At 42.8% G+C, this 21,687-nt stretch overlaps 1 protein-coding gene across 2 annotated transcripts in view; it reads right to left on the bottom strand.

Annotated features, from left to right (window-relative positions):
* Sgcd (sarcoglycan delta) overlaps window positions 1-21,687 on the bottom strand; it is a 538,890-nt gene that overhangs the window by 135,971 nt on the left and 381,232 nt on the right. For both annotated transcript variants that reach the window (XM_045151666.1, XM_004657469.2), the window contains exon 4: window positions 2,291-2,378. In XM_045151666.1, coding sequence (XP_045007601.1) covers window positions 2,291-2,378 — 88 coding nt within the window. The remainder of the gene's footprint in view (window positions 1-2,290; window positions 2,379-21,687) is intronic.

Genomic DNA, 21,687 nt, shown 5'->3' with positions numbered 1-21,687 from the left:
GATAGCAGGGATTAGCAGGTGTTTATCTGAACCTGTTTGGTTGTCAGGTATTTTCAACGCATGATGAATATAATATGAAGGAAGAAAGGAAGAGGCCTTTAGAAGAAAAATGCCAGTTCTCTCTGTATGCTATAGTGTTGGGTGTGTAGGTGTGCACCATTTGTGTATGTGTGTGTGTGTGTGTGTGTGTGTGTGTGTGTGTGCGCACACGCATGCAAGTAGCCAAAGGAGAGTGTTGGGTATCTTCCTCTACTGTCTTTTTATTTACTTCTTTGAGATGGAATCTCTCACTGAACTTAGAGCTGCTCTTTAACATTTCACTGGCCAAAGAGTGAACCCCAGGGATTCTTTTGTCTTGGCTCCCCACTGGACTGGGGTTGCGTACGTGCATAGTCACGTCTAGCTCTTTACATGTGGGTTCTGGGGATCGAGCACCATCCAGGTCAAGTTGTCTTGCTTGCACAGCAAGCACTGTTACCTGGTGAGCCACTTCCTGAGACTAGAATTAATTTTTCAATATATCTATTACTCTCTCACGAAACTATCCCTGAAAGGTTCCTGTTAACTAGAGTTGGGAACAGCTTTTTGCTATCTCATTTAAACCTGAGTTATCTTGTGCCTCAGTTTAAGAATATGGATCAGTATCTCCCGGCATCCAAGAGGGACCAAGCTGGGGAATAGGAGACACAGAAACTACTGGATGGATGAAAGCAATGAAAATGGAAGAGAAAAATGAAAATAGGGGGAAAAAGAGAAAGAATATAGGGAAGAAAGAAGAGGGGCCCATAGCAACAAAGGGAAAGGTGGAGAGAGCATGGTTGGGGGGAGAAGAAAGGATGGAAGAGTTGGACAAGAAAGAGGAAGGATACGATAAAGAGAAGGGCTGGGGGAGGAAAACAGGAGGGTCAGGCAGACATTTGGGGAAGGACGGAAGAACAGAACATGAAGGAACTGAGAAGGAGATGAGGAGAGAGTGAAGGAGTAATAGAGGTAGAGAGGGAAGAGAGAGAGGGACTTTAGTTGAGTAATAGTCACTTGGGCGGTTTCAGCTTTATCAAAACAAAATCTTTCAAGTAAAGTAGATCTCCCAAGGTAAATAAATGATCAACAAATGAAACAAGCTGCTTTTGAATGTGGGGATATGAGAGCTGGAGGTTGGATTTATCTCTCCCTCGAAGGCAATTTCCACACAGGCTATTTAAATCACTGCTTACTGGCATTATTTATTTAATTATTTAGCGTGGCAACTGGAGGCCAGCTGTTGCGTAAGCAGCGCCCGCCGTGCAGCAGCCCGAGGGGAGCAGGCCCGCGGATGGGGGCTCCGCTGTGTGGCATTTTCAGGAATCCACCTCCCTGGGTGGCGGATGGTCCACGTCCCCTCCTGGCTGTAGTCTCTGACTTCTATGTACAGCCTTCCTGGGTGGTGGAAGCAGGAACGTTTCCCATGCAGAAGCAGCCCAGGGCACACAGGCACCTGCTTCTGCATGACTCGGTTATTAGCGGAGCTCCAGAAATTTTAGTCAAAATAATGTTCCAGGGCATTTGGGTGACTGGCTTCTCAGAACATCCATCTGGACACATTTCTCTTAGCCCTGCAGCCAAACAAATGGCATTTTCCTCTGGATGTCTGACAACACCATTCAGACACAGGCTTTCCCTTCTGCCATGGGGTGGACAAGGCCTGTCTGTTTCCCACAGTTTGTAACCTACAGAGGCTACATTCATCACGCCACTCAGCACATGGCTGTGACCAGTAGGCCCATGCTTATCGGTGCAGTCATTACTGTGAATAACCAGCCCTTGTTTGAACTGTAGAAGTGGGCAGCTTACAGCCCAGTGGGTGTTTTCTATAGCGGTGAGGAGCACATTGCCTGTGGTGCAAAGTACTGCATGTACCTAGCCTGAAGGCTATTAAGTTGGGCTCAAAGTCAGCACACATAGCAAATATGGTATGGGTTCACAGTAGCATTAAAAGTACCCTTTATAAGCCATAAAGGACGGGGTGTGGCTTCACACACATTGCTCTAGCAATCTGACATGGCCAGTCTTTCCCCCAGCATTGGAAGGAAGCATTTCCTAGGTTAAGCACCAGCTGAAGCAACTGGCTTATCGTCAGGGGCACTAATCTAGGAACAATAGCCCTTCCCACCAAGTGAGTAACACTGGATTTTAATTGTGAGATTCATGGTGTGCATTTCTTCCTCATAACGTCAAATGTGTTTCCCTGGACTCCCAAGTACACCTTGACTGGATGAGTCCGTGGACTGGCTGTACGCTGTGCTTTTCTTACCTGTTATCAGCTGGGTTAGCACTTTTGTCTGGTCATTGAGGATGTTCACAGTCACATTTCTGGCAGATTTGAAGTACAGGGCATTACCCTGAAATCAGAATATAAAGAGAAACACATGAAGATGGGAAATTTTTCTAATAAAGGATGGAATGTGATCCTTAATTTTCTTTTGTCTTCCCCACCCATTGAAAAATGTAAGAACTATTCTTGTTTGCTGGCAGTGCAACACCCCAGAAGACTCGATTTATCGACCTCTGACTTAGAAACTTGTGGTGATGATACCTCTTATTATCCTAAGTTATTATTGGGGAAAAAGAATTTGGTAGCGAATTCAGTCTTTTCACAAAATGGTGTATCCTTGCTTGAAAATTCGTTAATTCGTCTGTGTATTGCATCTCTCCAAATTCATGAAAGTCAATGTCTTACAACAAAGACAAAACTCAGTTTGTACCTTCAAAGGCCTACTTTCCAATAAGAACAAATACACTTGGCAGACAATCAATTATGGGAGTGATTAAGGAGCTGTAAAAAAATTTTTTTTGGGGGGGGGTCTTTCCTGAAGGGTGGGTGGGAGCCTTCACAGATTTAGGCAGGAAATGGGAGGCAAGGCCACTTTTTGGGAGAGGCGGCTTAGCATTAGATTAGATACTTGAAAAGGTTTGTTTTTACCATGTTGTCTAAATGACATTGAAATGAAAACAAAAGTCAGGGAGGTAAGCGTGGTCTGAGCGTGCAGTGATAGCCTCCTGCCCCAAGAGAGGCTGAGGACTGGAAGAGCCAGCCCCGCCTAGCATGTGCGTACAGCAGAGCAGGAGCTCAGCATGAGCAGAGAGAGCCAGCCCTGAGTCCTAAGGCACCTTTCTCACCAAATAATGGTGATCTGGATTTAAAGGGTCTTTTACTTTAGGCTAGCTGCTAAAATGGATAACCAATACCCAACACTGTTCAGGTCCTGAGTAACCATTTACTCTGGACAAGAGCTATTGACTAGCATCTGGAAACAAGACGATGACTTCTGCTTCTTCGGCAATAGTAGAGTTGGAGCTGTCCCCACAGCAGCTTGAAGCTTAAATTTTTCTTGATAAAAATAACTCATTTTTTAAATTTATTTTAGAAGTGCATTGAACCCGATATTGTCATTTTTATTCTGCCTGTAAGTAACAAAGACCATTCAAACAATTCACATGAAGTTTGAATTCCGAGCGTTGCGCAGGATGAGCGGTTATGTGTCTGGAAGTTAATGTGCCAAAGTTCCCCATCACACATTTGATAACGGGCTCTGTGGAGAAAGGGTGTCCAGGGATAAGGAACTGGGTAGCTTCCTCCCACATACTAACTCCTGTGTTTCCCAGAGCACGTCCCTGTGCCCTTCAATTTAATCCTCCCTGCTCTCTTCCATCAACATCAGTGCCACCATCGAGCTCATCACCGCTGTAGCTGAGCGCTGAGGATGTGCTAGGCATGCTGGAGATCGAGTCAGCAGTTTCTTGTTCCAACCCTACCAATTTGCATGCAAGTGCATGCTTGATTATTTCTCTAAATAATAGCAATTACTAAATTATCAAATATCCTTGTTACTCAAATCATCAAATGTCACAAGCAATTTTTAAATTTTTTTGTTCATTTTTATGTATTTATTTGAGAGTAACAGAGAGAGAAAGAGGCAGACAGAGAGAGAGAGAGAATGGGCGTGCCAGGGCCTTCAGCCACTGCAAACGAACTCCAGATGCGTGCGCCCCCTTGTGCATCTGGCTAACGCGGGTCCTGGAGAATTAAGCCTTGAGCCGGGGTCCTTAGGCTTCACAGGCAAGCGCTTAACCACTAAGCCTCTCACCAGCCCACAAGCAATTTTTAAAATAGGTTCAGTCCAGTGTCAAGACATTAAGCCTTCAGTAATTGTCAGGCAAAGACAGGTGTGTGTGTGTGTTTGGGGGGAGAGGGTGAGTATGGAGAGACAAGAGGAAGGGAGAAGAGGAAAAGAGAGGAGAGAGAGGAAGAGATCAGGGACAGGAGGTGAGAAGTTGAGAGTGCAAGATGGAGAGGAGCAGGGAGATGATCTTGCTTGCGTGTCCAACTCTCCCGACTCATCTCTAGAATGAGTCATGGGTTTCTTCCATTCCCACCATTTCCTGCTCCCATAATTTGAAGATGTCCCCATATACCTATAGCTTACCACTGCAAATTTCAGCATTCTCAGATGCTGCCTGTCTGTCCTTATGATTATGCAAATCATTATATCATACAAAAAAACCCCTCATAATAGCTATGCAGAAGATTTACAGCAGGGGAGGTGATAAAACCACCCATTTCTTTTTATTACCATGTCAAAATATTATAGTTCAGCATTAATTGTTCTAATAGGCTTACATACTGGAATTAGAATCTTTCTACATCATGTTTAAACTAAGACCCTCGTTCTTCCTTAGGTCCCAAAGCTATAATCTTCAAGCATACTTGTTACAGAAAGACCTTCAAGGAACGAGGATGCGCCAGCTAAGAGCAGGGAAGAGCTTCCTGAGGTTAGCAGGTCTCTGAGATTTTCATTTTGCTTTCTTACTACGACAGAGACAAAAGTACCAGCCAAGTGAAGCATCCCAGGGGGCCTCTGTTATACACGTCTGATGAGAAGCCAGGCTTTTCTGTGCCCTGGGCTCTCCTACCCGCCACTGCGACCCTGACTGGCTGAATCACAGGTGAACACAGAGGACAAGGGGCTGGTGGGAAGCTGCCCGGGGACTCAGCTCTGCTGTCAGAAAGGAGTCTGCAGAACAGCCAACCTGTCACCAATCAGCCTGAGATTATTCTCAGGGGGGTGACACTGGCTGAGAGATAAGGAAAGGCAGCCAAAGGCCATCCTCTCATCCATTGGAGGCAGTTCTCAGCTACGTGCCTCCAAACAACTGAACTTCATCCTCCCACCTGTAGGGGGCAGTCCTCATCCACACTACCCCAAGTCACTGGGTACACAGCCTGTAGTGCCAGTATCCTCAGCACATAGACGTATGGATGGAGGAGACTTCACCGCATCTCTGTTTCTTGTAAACAGAATAAAGAGAACAGAATTCATCTTCCTAGACCACTTAGGGCCATGACGTGAACGTATACTCCACCACATCCTCCAGTGACTGCTTTATTCCAGAGGCCATTTCCACCAGCAATGGCTCCAGCCTGCTGGTATTTGACAACTATTGTTTCTGATTTAGAGATATATTATTTATTCTTATATCAAAACAGAATGTGCAAATGTCCAGTGCCACCAGGCTTATAACAAAGCAGCAGCCTGCGTCTCTCACCATGGCAAGAGGTTTCTCTGTCTGGATGTTTCCCCAGGAAGTTTTCTTCCTGTGACCCCAAATATGCTTCTATGCTACCTGTAGATTTATCAACTTTAGAAGTGATTAATTTTTTGTAATGGCACAGATTCCAGTTTGGTTAAGTCAGGATTCATAATTCGCACGGTGATTATGTGTACAGCATTCACAACTGAATCAAGGAGTGTGCTCTTGGGGTTAGGGAGATGGCTCAGTGGGTTAAGAGTGTGGGAACCTGAGTTCAACATTCAGCTCTCATGTAAGAAACCACGCATGCTTGTTCCCTGTAATACTGAGGGTGGAGGGGAACAGGAAGATCACAGGGGCTTGATGGTCAGTCAGTCTAACTAAAACAATGAGCCCTAGGTTCAGAGCGAGACTCTGTCTCAGGGAACTAAGGCAGGAGCGCAATAGGGCAGGGCACTGGAGATCCTCCCTTGGCCACATGTGCGTAGGAGGAGTGTGTGATTCTATGCATGCGCACACACGCTCCACATCAGAGTATGTTTTTGCTACATTTCCTTTTTGTTTTTATATAGTATTTTCATCATCTAGAGTCAATTTATTGCTCCATTAAAAATGCTTAGTTTTCAAGTCAACAAAAATGAACAACCATTTATATTGCTGCACTATCCACAATAGCTAGGAAATGGAAGCGGCTTAGATGCCCATCAACAGATGACTGGACAAGAGAAAGTGAGACATATACATGATGGGGTTTTATGCAGCACTCAAGAAAAATGAAATTATGGCATTTGTAGGAAAATGGATGGAATCGGACATCATTTTGTGAAATAAGCCAGACTCAGAAAGACAAATACCACCCATTTTCTTACATGCAGAACATAAATTGAAAATTACATGTATGTAGTAAGTTCTTAGTTTACCATTTTTTAAACTGTCCTTTTTTTTTTCTGTTGAATCCTTTTCATTTAGGTTTTTCTTTAGGGAGATATTTACCACATGGGCCGAATGCTAATTTTTCCATTACTGTCTTTTCTACTATTAATTTCAAGAGCATCTGTAATTCTTTTAAAACTTTCCTTTCTATACCAGCCTTTATTTGACTCTATTCTCTCCTGGAAGGGAATGCAGCAGCAGCAGATTGGATTGGCAAATTCATCAGAAAGCTTCCTGTGTGTCTTCACCTCCAGGCAGTAGCCTCTCTGGGCCATTTCACCAGGGAGGAATTCTTCAAACTCTCCTTGGGAGCGTGGCAGGTAGGAAGACTACCCGAGATGAGGTCTTTGGAGCAGAGGTGTCAGGAATGAGACAGGGGCAGGTGTGCTGACACATAGGTAAGGCTTTCAGGGCTTTGGCTCTAAAGCAGAAGGGAGTTCACACTGACCCAAGACAGGGCCGGGCGAAGTGGGAGGCCAGCTTTGATTGACTTGCTAGGGAGGACTGATGGGTGGCCATCATCTTGCCTGAAAGACCCAAGGTGCTTAGGTTGCTCCAGATGCCAAACTGTACTGAACTGGAGGGAAATCTCATTTCATACTTTCAGCAGATAACTAGCTGAGGGTCGGCTAGCAGAGGCAGTCCACGCCTCAGAATTTTAGATGTGAGATCAGGGTATGAAAGGAACAGGGCTGGGCAATTTGCTATACTACTCTGGGTGGGCTTTTAGGTAAACCATCTGATTTAGGGTGTCATTTATGATTTTAGCTTTGTTGAGTTCCCCAGAACCTATAGTCCTACTGGTTTAAATTAGTTTCTAGAGTCAAATAAAAGTATACCTGGTTTTCCTGGAATGGGGTGTGAGGACACATGCCTATCTCACTGGTCTTCAAACTTCAAACACATTTTCTACCACTTGTTTTTTTTCTTTTACAGCCCCGCACCGGCATACATGTGGATTTCTCTAGTAGTCCTTCACCCACTGACGTAACTAAGGCATAAGTCACCATATTTCACTCTGTCCATTCCCTGGCGTTTGAGCCTAAAGCGACGCCAGGTTCTCAGTTTTGCCAGGCACTGTGCCGTGGAAGTCTCCCATCTTTTCTTCCTTCTCTGTCTGAAAGATTGTCGGCTCCAGCGTCGCCAGTTCAGCTACCTCTTGTTTACCCTCGCCATGATCTCTTAACTTGCCCATGACATTTCATGTCTGTTACCATTTACTTCTCCATTTCCCGTTCCTCCTTTTTAATTTGTTTTCTTCTCCACACACTTACTTTGGGCAGAGTTTATGAAGGAAGCAAGTATGCATATTTTTCTCTGTGCTGTCAATTCATCTCCTCCTAGAGCCTCCCTCGAGAGGACAGACAGTTAAATTTGTGTGCAAGTCAAGAGCAGCTAGTAGCTGTTTCAGCCCCAAGAGCTTTCAAGCGTTCTCAGTGCGTTGATGGGGTGCCTGGCACACATCAGAAACCGATCCTGTCCCAGGCCCTGGAGAATGGGAAACATGAAATGACCTATATTCCTGCCCAGGAGGAGACCTAGTGTAAACATAAAGCCAACATAACGACAGTGTGGTGTGACTTCCATGGAGATTCATACTCTCCAAGTAGGAGAGGCACAGATTTCAATATTTGCATCAAATCAAAACCAGATCTGTTGTGACATGTTGTGGGGTGTGATGTTTCTTAGGATAATCCAGCACTGTAGAATATTTTCTATTCCCTGCCAGGAGCCAGCCATCTGCTCTGGAAATGTAAACAGCGAAAACACAAAGTAACACACAAACACTTTGTGCATTAGGGAGGGCTCTGAACTTTCTGTTGTAAATCAACCTCGAGAAGAAGAACCAGTGGGATGGCCTCCTGAACCGTCTTCCCAAGAAGAACTGCGCTGGCTGTTTTGCCTTTCTCCTCTTAGCACAAAGACAAGAGGGCTCACAATAGCTTGTTTCTATCTAAGATAAGTAGAAAATAAGGGAGGCTGACCTTGTAGAGAAAGAAACAGTGAGCTTTGGTTCCTATTAAAGCCAGACAGACTTTAATCACAACTCTACTCCTTGTAAGTGAATGTGGCCTTAGGTCAACCATGTCTCTTTGGATCTCAATTTGTGTATCTACGAAGAGATGTTCAAGGCTGCAGCATGGTGGGGAAGAAAGAAAACATATGTAAAGTGCCTGCACAGAAACACACTGTTCCAAAATACTTTAATATAAATGAGGCAAAACACAAATGGAGAGAAATGCTTTATTCTAACTTAGGGCAGAAATCTACAACATGAGAATGAAGAGCTGCTGTGCTGGGAAGAATGTGTTCAAAAGCAAGAAACTCTCCTCCAAAGCCTTCAATGATGGGGAATATCCAGGGACACAAAGGATGCTGGAAGGAACTCAACTGATGGGACAATAGGAGTAAGAAAATAAATAATGTAGTACTAGACCATAACCCATAGTCTATAATAAATATTCACATGTCTATGCAGAGATAAATAAATAAATAGCCAAATAACCTGGGAAGAACAGTGAATGATGCTACGTAGCATTCTGCTTAACTTAAGTGGATGAAGCTAGCTTCTAGCTCCTTAAGATGGACAGTGAACAATCCAGAGAGACAGATTCGAAGATTTCTTCAGACACACTCTCAGCCAGGTGACTGGGATCAGCATCATCAGCATGTTACCATGTCGACATGGTAAGTCATGTTGATAGCAGGTGTCCTTGTGATACTGTAAGGAAAAGGGCACTTTACCTCTTCAGTGATCCACCTATTCACAAACCATGACCTCCTCTACTCACAAGACAAATCTTAGACTATTTTACAAAACACCTGACTAGTCTTGCCCAAGGCCATGAAAACCAAAGAAAATCTGAGAAACTTATAAGAGCCAGTAAGGAAACATGGAGACCAGATGTATTAGTGTATCCTAGATAGGATTCCTAGACAGAAGAAATAGACTAAGCAAAAATTAATTGGAACAGAGGGTGTGTTTTAGTTAATAATAAAACATTAGCATTGGTTCATTTATTGTGTCAAGATGTGAGACTGACACCAGATACTAATAAGACAAAAGTTTGCATGTAGGATGATGTAAACATTCTTTATTATCTTCACGGATTTGCTTTATAAATATAAACTAACACAAAGTGAATTTTTAGGTTTCAAAATTCTATCACCAAGAATTTTGGAAAGAGCCCTTGGAGAGGTGCCTGCCATTGCATAGGTGAGCTATGTGATATGTTGTGGACAAGTGATTCTGTTTTTGAGCTGATTATATTATATTATATTATATTATATTATATTATATTATATTATTATATTAGTCCAAGATACAGCTTTTCCATGGAACTTTGTCTTCAGGAATCCTAAAAGAATTATCTCTGGGGACTCTCACAGCCAGTTCCTCACACAGGATTCTCTATGCATGATCTTCTGGCTGGCTGGCTGGCTGGCTGGCTGACAGCATGTTTCAGGATGTATCCAGAAGTCACTGGATTCTCTGCAGGCCCACACAAGCAACCGTCAAGGAATAGATGGAGGTGACCAGCACTTTGTAAAAGAATTCAAAGCCTTGACATGACCGGTCAGGGACAGGGAGAATACTGTTGCAAATTAGATTTGTCAGTAAAGTCTTTTTCAAGCTTTTGTTTTTAAGTTTTCTTCAGCAAGTACCAAATGTGTATGCCATTGCCATTATTATTTTTGCAGGGTGAGTTTTGTTTGATTTGACCATTGAAAATTCATACACATTAAGAAAAACAGTGCTATGGTATATTTATTTCTATTGTCACTTGGAGCACTATGGTTGATTGAATGTAAAATGCCCCAAACAGACTCATGTGCTTGAATACTTAATCCTTCTCTGGAAGGATGAGGAACCTTTAGAAATTGAAGACTTGCTAAGGAAAGTGTATCAGTGTGGGGTGGGCCGTGAGGTGTTGTAACCAGGTCTATCCTGCCTCTCTGCTTCCCGTGCTGCTGAGTTGTGATGTGGCTTCTCATACCTGTCTACAAGACTTTGCCACCATGATGGACTCTACCCTTTGCAAGGATTAAACCCTTTTTCTTCTGTAAGTTGCTTCTGGTCAGATATTTGTTCACAGCAATAAGAAAGCTACTGATACAAGTATCATTTTATAAGTATACTTAGGTAAATTTCTATTGTGTAAACATGCTTTCTATTTTCCATTACTGAGTAATAAAGCTTCAAGTGAAGCTGTTGCTCAAAATCAACTGGGAAATTGTCCAGATTTTCCCACATAGCATTCTTGTTCAGTTACTCTGCTATGTGTCCAAATCTGGGTGCATTTAGTCTCTCAACACTTCACCTAGCTGTTCTGTCTCAAGGATTCCTTAGAGGCTGCATATTCATGTGTCATCACAAGGGGATGGCTAGCTCTTCTGGTGCCCAGCACTGGCACACATTAGGTTTTCAATAAATATTTGTTGAATAAGTGACTGCTCACATCAAATTAAGAGTCAACAGAGAGTGAGTGTTGTCAACAAAGCAAGGAATTAAATGAAGGTTGACAGAAACTGTCAGGGCTTTCTACAGGCAGCCATCATTCATGAGTGATGTGATAATCTAAACAGAGTATTGGAGAATAGACAGTGCAGAGCTTTAATCAACCAATATTTTTATGCCACCGAATACACTGAAAGGAACCACAGGGATACATATGTCAGTTTCACTGCCAAGTCTTTGGGAGAAAAGAAACAGAAGCAGTTCATATCATAACCTCAAGGTTTCAATGAGTAAAAGGTTAAAGGATACCTGGAAACTTCCCTGGGTGAGTAGCACTCTTCTGGCATATGGTCTCAAGTGAGCCCTCTTTCAATTGACCTTTATTAATCCAGTGAACTAACATTTTTAAAGTATCTTCTAAGCATCAGTACTGTGCCAAGTGCCCAGCAAGTGGCCTTTGATCCCCAAGAGCTCACAATCTACTCATGGAGAGAGATACTAAACTAAGAGATCCAGAGACTATTACATAATTGTAACTTCAGCCTGTGTCATGAATGCAGAGAAGGTGAAAGCAGTGCAGACATACAGCATTCCTTCCACAGTTAGGGGGGGAGCTTTCTTTATGCTTTAAGAATTGGTACAGACAGGCTGAAGGGATGGCTTAGTGGTTAAGGTGTTTGTCTGCAAAGCCAAAGGACCCAGGTTTGATTCCCCAGGACCCAAGTCAGCCAGATGCCCAAGGGGCATGTGTCTGGAGTTTGTTTACAATGGCTGGAGGCCATGGTGTGTCCATTCTCTCTCTCTCTCTTCATCTGTCAAATAAATACATGTAATATAAAAAAAAAATTGGTATACACTCCTCTACTTAACAGTCAGCTCACACTCTGATGGCCCTACAATAATCTAACTCCATCTACCTGGGTGCCCTTAATTGTCCTCTAAGGCCTGAAAGTCTACAAAAATGGGAACCCTAAAGAGCTCCAGTTTCCTGTGTGCCCACTTCTCCTTAACTCCTTGCTTAATTCATCCCTCCCTCTAATGTCTTTCTCCAGGACTGTCTTCCCATGATACCCACTGGAGAAGCTTCCAAACTGCTACCCAATGACCCCACTCAGCTTGAAAAAAGCCAGGCTAATCACCACCCCAATTCCCTTATGGCTGTTAGGGCTGCTTCTTGGAGGAGGGTGAGGCAGTTTAGGGTGACTGGGCCCTGAAATTAAAGTCAGACAATGTCCTTGAGCCTGCCTTTGCAGTCTCCTTATTTCTTGCCTAAAGGAGTTCCCTAGATCTGTTTTTCCATAAACACCTTGAGTCTCTCCTTAGAAAGAAGTACCCCTTTCCTAGAATCAAGATTCCTGGAAAGATTAAACCAGAACCTGTCTTTGTGGTTAGTTAGCTCAGCTCCCATACAGAACCTATAAATGGCCCCAATTTGGGTTTCCAGGTGGGCTTTACCCTCCCTTGTCTTCTCCTAGGCAGAAGTTCTTTATACTGTTTCCTCTTTTCTTCTCTTAGACCGTCTCTCTAAACTTAAAAAATAATGGTATATATTCATTGTGCCTAGTGTTTCCTTTCATATAGATAGTTTTTTTTTTGTTTATTTTTATTTATTTATTTGAGAGCCACAGACAGAGAGAGAAAGAGGGAGAGAGAGAGAGAGAGAGAGAGAGAGAGAGAGAGAGAGAGAGGAGAGTGGGTGCGCCAGGGCCTCCAGCCACTGCAAATGAACTCCAGATGCGTGCGCCCCCTTGTGCATCTGCATAACATGGATCCTGGGGAACTGAGCCTTGAACCGGGATCCATTAGGCTTCACGGGCAAGTGCTTAACTGCTAAGCCATCTCTCCATCCCAGATAATTTCTTTAATATAGATCCAGTGATTTGATCTTGTCTACCCCTCCCCTTATTAAACTAAGTGCATGAATAAACATGAATGTACTGCTATCTCTGTTGTGCGTTGACTTAGCATCCTTCAGGCAATACCAAGAAGCAGTACAGCTGGGCCCTATGGCAGTTCTAATTTAATGTTTTTTGAGGAACCTTCATACAAATTGCCATAGTGGATGGGCCAAATAAGAAAATCAGAGGATATTAAAAAAAATTCCTTCATTTTAATTTCCCACTGGTAGTTCCGAACTATAGCTAACTCTATAGGAGAACAAAATGCTATGATTTTTCTTTGGGGTTAGTTCATCTATGATGGTTTACTGGAATGTCTTTGGAGAGAAGCAATTGCTCAGTATCTTCATCCAAGGAATGAATATGACAGTGTGTGTGTAGGGATGCGCTCTGTGAGGACGTGGCTGTGGCAGAGACTATGGTGTGGATGCATGAAGAGGCAGGTGTTTTATCCTTGTGTGCTGGGAAAGACATGGCCAGAGTTCAGCTAGTCATCCTTAAATGCAGCCACCAGATATTGTGACCGAGAAGTGAAGAAGCATGGTAGAGCCTTGGGGTATAGGTAGGAAGGCCATAGTAATACTCATTTAATAGCCTCCATCCCTGTGAGGTCAGCAGTACACGGGGTGGCATACACAATGCTTGTGTGCATGTCTGTATTAACTCAGGTAACAATTTCATCTTCACAGTACACAGAGTCACACTTTGACTCATTACCTGATTCTTCTCTGTGATATTTCCTAGTGTTCTTTAGACAGTAAGTGTATAAAGGCTGAGTAGCTAATCTTATAAAATGAAATTTAAAATGTAATGATTTTATAAGCATAAGAAATCCATGAAATTTAGCACAGTCCCTTCACATCCTATATCCCCAGCCCATGTTAATATTTTCCTGCCCCTGACAAGTCTTATATCAACAAAACTAATTCTCCTTTCGATAGCAAACATTTCTAATGTTTACTTAGTCATAGGTTTTTTTTTCATAACTTACATGTTGACAGGAATCACTACAGTGCCCTGTAGTGCCTGTTTAAGGGAATACAAATATTTTGATTACTTAATTGCAGTAACTTACCTGGCTTTAACTTAATTTCCTTTTTATTTATTTTTTATGGTCTTCTTGTGAGGTATGTATGCATGTGCATGTGTTTATTTGTATATGCACATGCGTCCACATGTGTGCCTCAGCATGTGGAAGCCAGAGGTTGGCATCACATGTTTTCTTCAATCACTCTCTATGTTATAGTTTATTTTTATTTATTCATTTTCAAACAGAGAGATAGAGTAGAGAGAAAATGAGCACTCCAGGGCCCCCATGCACTGTAAATGAACTACAGATGCATGTGCAACTGTAGTTTACCTAGGTACTGGGGAATAGAACCCATGTCAGTAATCTTTGCAGGCAAGCACCTTAACCCCTGAGATGTATTTCTAGCCCAAAATAGTTTTATTTGCTTTGTTTTCTCAAACTAGGCTGTCACTGTAGCCCAGCCTGACCTGGAATTACTCTGTAGTTCCAGGCTGGCCTTGAACTCACAACCATCCTCCTACCTCTGTCTCCCAAAATCTGGGATTAAGTGCATGTGCCACCATGCCTGGATAAGTTTTTTTCATTTATTTTGAGACAGGATCTTTCACTAAATCTGAAGCCACTGATTTCTTTAGACTAGGCAGCCAGGAAACCCTATGGATCTTCTTGTCTGCTTCTTGGCTCTTTAATTATGGGGGCACACCACCAGGTATGGCTTCTTATGTGGGTGCTGGGGAACTGAACCCATGGTCTCATGCTTGTGTGGCTAGGCCCTCTCCCCATCACCTGACTTGGGCCTGTTGCATTTACAACCCCAGCACAAGGATGCTGAGGCAAGAGGATCAGAAACCCCAGGACAGCTTGGGCTACCTATCTAAGCCCTGTCTCAAAAGAAAACCGTAAGGGTCTTATCAGAGAATCTGTAATAAGTCAGGGTGTCACTCATGTTTGGTATGGGGCTTACTGTCCCCAGTACTGGAGGGCAAATGGTTTGGCCATTTTACCAATGAGGAAATGGACAGTAGGTGTCAGGCATGATTTGGGAAAGCTGACATGCTGGTAAGGTATAAAAAGGGGGCACAAGACAGAGGAGATGGGTCTCTTATTTTCCAGCTGTAAATAAGGGCTGTGGAGAAGAAAGGTTAGCACAGCTAGCGAGATGTTTATAGAAGCAAAATACAAGCTTGATGTGGGTTCCTGAGGATGGCAAGTAGCACAGAAATCCTGCATGCAGAGAGGAACTGCCTGTCCCCATAGCTCAAACCAATTCCAATGTTAAGGCATTAAAATTTGTCGCATAGTAAGACCAAGATGTGCTTTTCACCTAGGGTCTTTCCCATTAGCTAGAAACAACTGTGGATTAAAAAAAACAAACAAACAAACAAACAAACAAAAAAAAACCTTTTGCTCAAATCCTTCTATTTGCATCAGAAATGTTATGGGTCAGGATTCTCTGGCTTTTGGCCACATTTACAGAAGGGTTTTTCCATGGGTGGTGTCCTCGTCCTTGCTGTGGCCTGGTCACACGCTCAGCCCTGACAGCATAAGTCTGGGGTGTGTGGCTGGCCCCCACACATTCCTCAGCCCTCTTTGCACATTGTTCCTCCCTCCCTCCCTCCTTCCCTCCCTCCCTGCCTCAGTGCGGGCTCTGTATCTTGACCTTTATCAGGATGGTGTGTGGCATTCTCGGGAGTCAAAGCATCTCTCGGGAGAAGTGAGAGGACAGGAGATGCAAGCCTTTCAGAGAAGTGCAAGATGAGGCTAGAGTAACTAAAAGGAAGTGGAAAACTATGTAGGGATGGGTTATGTCAGGGGAGAGATTCAACTTCCTTTGTTTCAGGAGACAAACGCCCAGTGATGACTGATTTCATGGAGGCTTGGCCTCACATACAACTAGAATGACATAGAAACAAACAGATGAATCTCAAATCAGTGGCCACAGGCCCCTGGAGGCTTTCTTCATAGTGTGCTATTATGGTTACATCAGGTTTCAGACATGCAGAGTTCTGAACTGATATCTCAGCTTTTGTGTTTGTGAACTAGTATCCCAAACCACCAAGCCTCAGTTTCTTCAACTGAAAAAATGGGGCCAATAATGTGCAAGATGGTATCAGTCAGAGAAGTCTTCCACCACACACAGAGCTGAAGGAATTAAATGAATCACTATATGTATAAGTAATTAAGCAGCATGTTTATAGCCATAAGTGTATGTTCTCTAAAAAGAGTGATAGTCATTGATATTGACGGCTGCTAACTTCATTTGGCCCCACCCAACTGACAAATATGTTAGGGTATGATCTCTTCCTGCATTATACAGAACGGTTAGTAGCATGATTCAAGGCAGAAAGGCTGGGACAGGAACCTAGCTTCTCTGCATGATGGCTTTGTAAATGTAGGGAGTAACTGAGTCCCACGTTCCTGGTTCCTTACCATAAAGTATAGGGAACACAGCACCCACCTCATAGGCTGCTATGGGAACTAAGGTAATCATATACAAATGCATATGCATACACACACACACACACACACACACACCCATCAGACACCATAGTGCCTAGTTGCCTAGCATACAGTGTAATCTGTGATAGCTAGTATTACAGAGCAGGAGGAGGGTGCCACAGGACATGCATGTCCTGGAAGCTCCCTGGCATGATGATTGAGGCATCAAGAGGCACATCAATCACAAAACACATCTGCAGTTTCCACGGTCAAGTCTGCTCCTTACCTGTGAACCTTTCTTTGTGGGAGGAGTGGTGCATACAAGTTGTCATGGAGGTGCAGAGGACAGCACCAAGGTGGTAAGTGTTGAAGCTCAGTGGGGACTTGACAGCCTACACAGGGCCTTTATGAAAGGTGGTCAAAACTGCAATGGATGTACTCACAAAACACCTGACGACTTGAGAAAAAGGGTTTGCAGTTGTACCTAGAAGGCCATGAGAGTCATGGAAAGATCATGACACCTGACAGGAACTCAGGCTCATCCTCCAAATTCAAGGCTGTGTGTGACCTTCACACTCTCCCGAGTACCTGCATTTCTTAATGATGTGGCAGGTGATGTATGCTTTAAATTTTCTTGTTTTAATGAGAAGTAAGCATGTATCACTTTTCATGACCACATCATGAATATACAATATGTTCATTATCACAAATATCATAATTACAAGATGTAAAATTATATTAATAAAAGTGTGACAGTAAGAAAGTATTGAAAAATACAAGTGATACGTACTGTTTCTAATTTTTTGTAGGCTCTTAATTTTTTTTTAGGCATGTCAAAGGTTTAATTACTTAGGTAACTGAAAAGGTAGAAAAGAGGTGATTTTTAGAGTTGTCTGTAACCCTTTTAGAAGAAAGTTCAATTATTATAGAATAAATACATTATGCATTCTCATTTTACTGACATAATTTCTGAATTAAATTAGTTTGATTGAAAGGGCAAAATGTCAAAGAAGGAAGTAAGCTAAACTATACCTTCACTAAATTGTCTCACCATGATATTATCTCCTCCCTCCCTGGAAGAAAAGTTAGTGTTATGTGGTGATATATGCTGGTTAATGGGTACTTAAAACCAACTGTTCACTTAAGAAATATGTCTAGAACCAATTAAAAGCATTGAGGTTCCAGTCAAGAATGAGAGAATGGGGGTCACATTTTAACAGACAGCTTTCTTCTCAGCCCATAGCAATGTTAGGGTCCAACAAAAATTATAAATGGAAAACTGATTAGTTCTAGAGGGACAAAAACAATTAGCTAACTTTTCATACTTTCTAGAACCCATTCTTCAATAAATACCGACTTACCACATGATCCACCATGAGCTATGTACCCAAGGAGTTGGAAATGGGTAGGAACATCCTGTGCAGTTATGGAAGCACTATCATCATCACCAAGTTGGAAGCAACACCAATGCCATCAGGTGATAAATGGAAAATGACAACATAGCCATACTGTGGAATATTGGTCACTTACAAAAAGGTATTCCTACATTGTTTGTACAGGCTGCAACATGGATGACCCTTGAAAATAAGTCAAACATGCCAGCAGACCACTACTGGATGACCTCATTTCCAGGAAATATCCTCATAAGGCAAATCCATAGACATAGAAAGTGGGTAACTTCCATGGCTGGAAGAAGCCATGAGAGGGGCTGCTTATGTTTCGAGCAGCACAAGTCCATGGAGCTACGTGTACAAGGGTCTAGAAGCATGCCATGTGATGCTGTGCGTATCTCAGACAAAGCCGGTGAACTTCAGAGTTGAGTAAGATGAGCCAGCAGAGCCAAGCTAACTGTCGGAAGAGGTGTGTTGTGGGTGGAGGAAGAGCATGGTTACAGAGGCTAGAGATGGGCAAAGCAGGCCGGAGTCTACTTATGTCTCAGAGGAAGGGATGCACATGATAAGTTATTCATGTTCAAAATTAAAATGGTTATTGATGTAACTGAAGAATAATCCGAAGCCAGAGTAAGAGAGGTAACATGAGAACATGAATACAACAAAGGGAAAGATGGAGGCGGAGAAGAGGGAAGAGGAAGAGGAGTCAGCGGTAATAGCCAGGAAAGGGTATTAGAGAAGAAACACAAGTCATACAAAGCAAGATGGTAGACGCTCAAAATGTCCATACTTTTCCCCAAACACCATCAAGTCCATATAGATGCTATTCATAAAAGAATTCAAGAAAAATTCCTATTAAAAAGGATGAAAATAAGGATATGTTCAAAGACATTTCAGACAGATACCGAGAGAAGGCTGTTATCAATATTAATAAAATAGTCTATAAGTCAAAAACCACCAAGGTACATGACAGAAGAGCACATAAAATATAAAATAAGAAACTATACAAATCATGCTCATATTTATGTCCATCAATGTAGATTAAAAACCAAGTCAATGAAAGTTGTTAAAGGCATGAAGCCAATTTAGCAACCTGGAATGTGAGATTTCAACGAGAATTTATGAGAAAGTCATATGCCATGTGGGCAAACTAATGGCATGGAGACGGATGAGCTGAGGATTAATATTTAGTTAATTTGAATTGATGGGTACATGAAGCTCCACACCACACAAGATGAGGATCAACATTACTTTTGAATACACTAAAAACATTTGCAAAAAATATTTATGACATGACATGATGCTTCACAAAGGAATTTTCAGCAACTAGTGTTCTGCCAAACACATTTTATGACCACTGTGTCATTGAATTATAAATCAAATCAAAAAGATAATTAAAAATGAATACATCTTGGAAATGTACGGTTATCTGTATTAGTCTATATTGATTTCCAGACTTCCACTCCCGCCCTCTGGAAGTCAATTATCCTCACACAGGTCAGGTGAGACACTTCCAATTCAGCACAGGTTGAATTAGTCCCATGGACACAAGTCCTCTAAGAGTTTTCAGGGCTTGAATTCAAACCCTGTCCCACAAGACACTATGATTTGGCCATTGTGTTCTCTCTCCTCTTTAGTCTTTACTGGTTTCCTGCCCACTGACACCCTTACCCCTACCTCCTCCACCACCTCCTTTTCCTTTCTCTTTTCTCTTGTCTTCTTCTCCTTTCTCACACACTCTTCTTCTCTCTCCTGAGACACGCCCTCACTGTGTAGTTCAAGCTGGCCTGCAACTTGCAATCCTGCTCTGGCCTCAGCCTCCTGAGTCCTGAGAATTCAAGCATATTCCAGCCCGCCCAGCTCCCCTGTTATTTCTTCTCCAGAGACACTGGCATCTATTCTTCAACAGTCCAGGCGTCTTCACTCCTCCAGGCAGCTGTACTTCTGCTCCCCATGCTCAGAACTCCCTCTCCCGGCCTCTCATGGTCACCTGCATGCTCTGACCTCCTTGTCTAACACAGTCGACTCCTCTCTCTCCATTCCCCTTGCTTTGCTCTCTCTTTATTTCACTCAGCATGACTTGATACGGTTCTACTTGGTTGTGAAACTCTTATCCATCTTTCCCTTCAACAGTGAAAGAGCCATAGCGTAGGGGCATTTTTCGATTACACCTATATCAATGGTGTTTTATAAAAGCGGCTCATACATGACAGGTATAATTTTTTTCTGATAAATGGGTACCAACAATATGTAGTACCTAAAAGGAGGACAGCGTGGTCCTAATAGAACATATATTGTGATAATACATATGAAATATTATCCACAACCTATGCTTTGAAGACTGGAATCCAGAAAGGTAAGCCGCATGGTACTATGAACAGCGTGGCATGCTGTCTGTGAGCAAGGGCTTACCCATGGACTATTTCACTGCAGGAATGATGCGCCCAGTGACACGATGCATCCGATATGTGGTTCCTCGCTATTCAGCACACTGCGAAATACAGCAACTCTTGTGGTTCACTCACACTTTTCTCTGAACCCTTACCAATCACCTCAGATGATCTAAACCCTGTCGAACACCCCTACACTTTTAGCTTGGCCACTGTTGCAGTCAGGTTTGTATTGCTGGTAGAAATCACTAGACCAAGAGCAGCTTGTTGGAAAAAGGAGGTTTAATTTGGTTTATAGGCTCACAGGGGAAGCTCCATGATGGCAGGGAAAATGATGACATGAGCAGAGGGTGGATATCACCTCCTGGTCAACATAAGGTGGACAATAGCAACAAGAGAGTGTGCCAAACACTGGCAAGGTGAAACTGGTGATAACACCCATAAGCATACCCCCAGCAAATGCATTCTCTCCAGGAAGCATTAATTCCCAAATCTCCACCAGCTGGGGATCTAGCATTAAGAACACCTAAGTTTATGGGGGATGCCTGAATCAAACCATCACAGCCACGAATTCAAGTCTGGCCTGCATGGACCAATATGCAGTCTACTTTGTCCTATCTAGGCCTTATCAACTGTTAACCAATCATTCCATCACCCTGCTGGAATCCTCCGAGTGACCTTGCAGTCTGTGCATCACAGGCATGCACTGGTCCCTTAACACGGTCAAATGTGTCAGCAAGGTATCTGCATTTCCAGACCTTGTGGTTATCTTGCATGTGTGGCAGTGCTCTGAAGTGGCTTAGTGGGACAAGAATAGGGACTAAGGCCATTTGTGGTATAACAGGGACTCTGAAGTCAGACTCCCTGATGCAGAATCCTACCCCTACTTCTTAGCAACTCTATATAATCCAGATACATTACTTGATTCCTCTCACTCAAGTTCTGCATCCAAACTATGTATGCATGTATATACATACATATATACACTGTATATATACATAACTGTATGTGAGATATATATATATATACTATACCTACTTCTTAGGGCCTTAGGAGAATTACAATAAGAAGTGTGCCTTGCATATATCACACCTCCAATCCCTTTCAGCCATTGCTACTCCCATGGTTAATAGCTAGGAGCACCACATTATTGTTCCCATGATCACAGACTAACACAATCTCCAGGAGTCTTAGATCAATATTTTAGGAAAACACTTAGTTTTCTATGTAAAGGGCTTTACAGTAATCTTATATACTGCATACTGTTTTGCTGACAAATCACATAGCCACTCTGAGTTTTCAATATAAAATTTTATTGAGGTTTTCTTTAAATCAGAGGGCCCTGTAGAAAGGAGCTGGCCCTCCATAATGTAGGTGGACCTTGACCTCCCCGAGTAGGAGGAAACTTTGATGCAGATGGCCTTTGGACTCGCACTGCATTCTGGCCCTTCCTGTCTCTAACATGACGGCCTTTGGATTTTTCTCAGGTCTGCAGAATTCAACCCACCCTGCCTAATTTCAACTTTCCAGTTTCATAATTATGAGAGCCAAAATACCTAAAGTTACCCATCCATACATC

This window comes from Jaculus jaculus, chromosome 6, assembly GCF_020740685.1.
Source record: "Jaculus jaculus isolate mJacJac1 chromosome 6, mJacJac1.mat.Y.cur, whole genome shotgun sequence".
Taxonomy (NCBI): domain Eukaryota; kingdom Metazoa; phylum Chordata; class Mammalia; order Rodentia; family Dipodidae; genus Jaculus; species Jaculus jaculus.
This window is presented reverse-complemented; position numbering and strand designations above follow the sequence as displayed.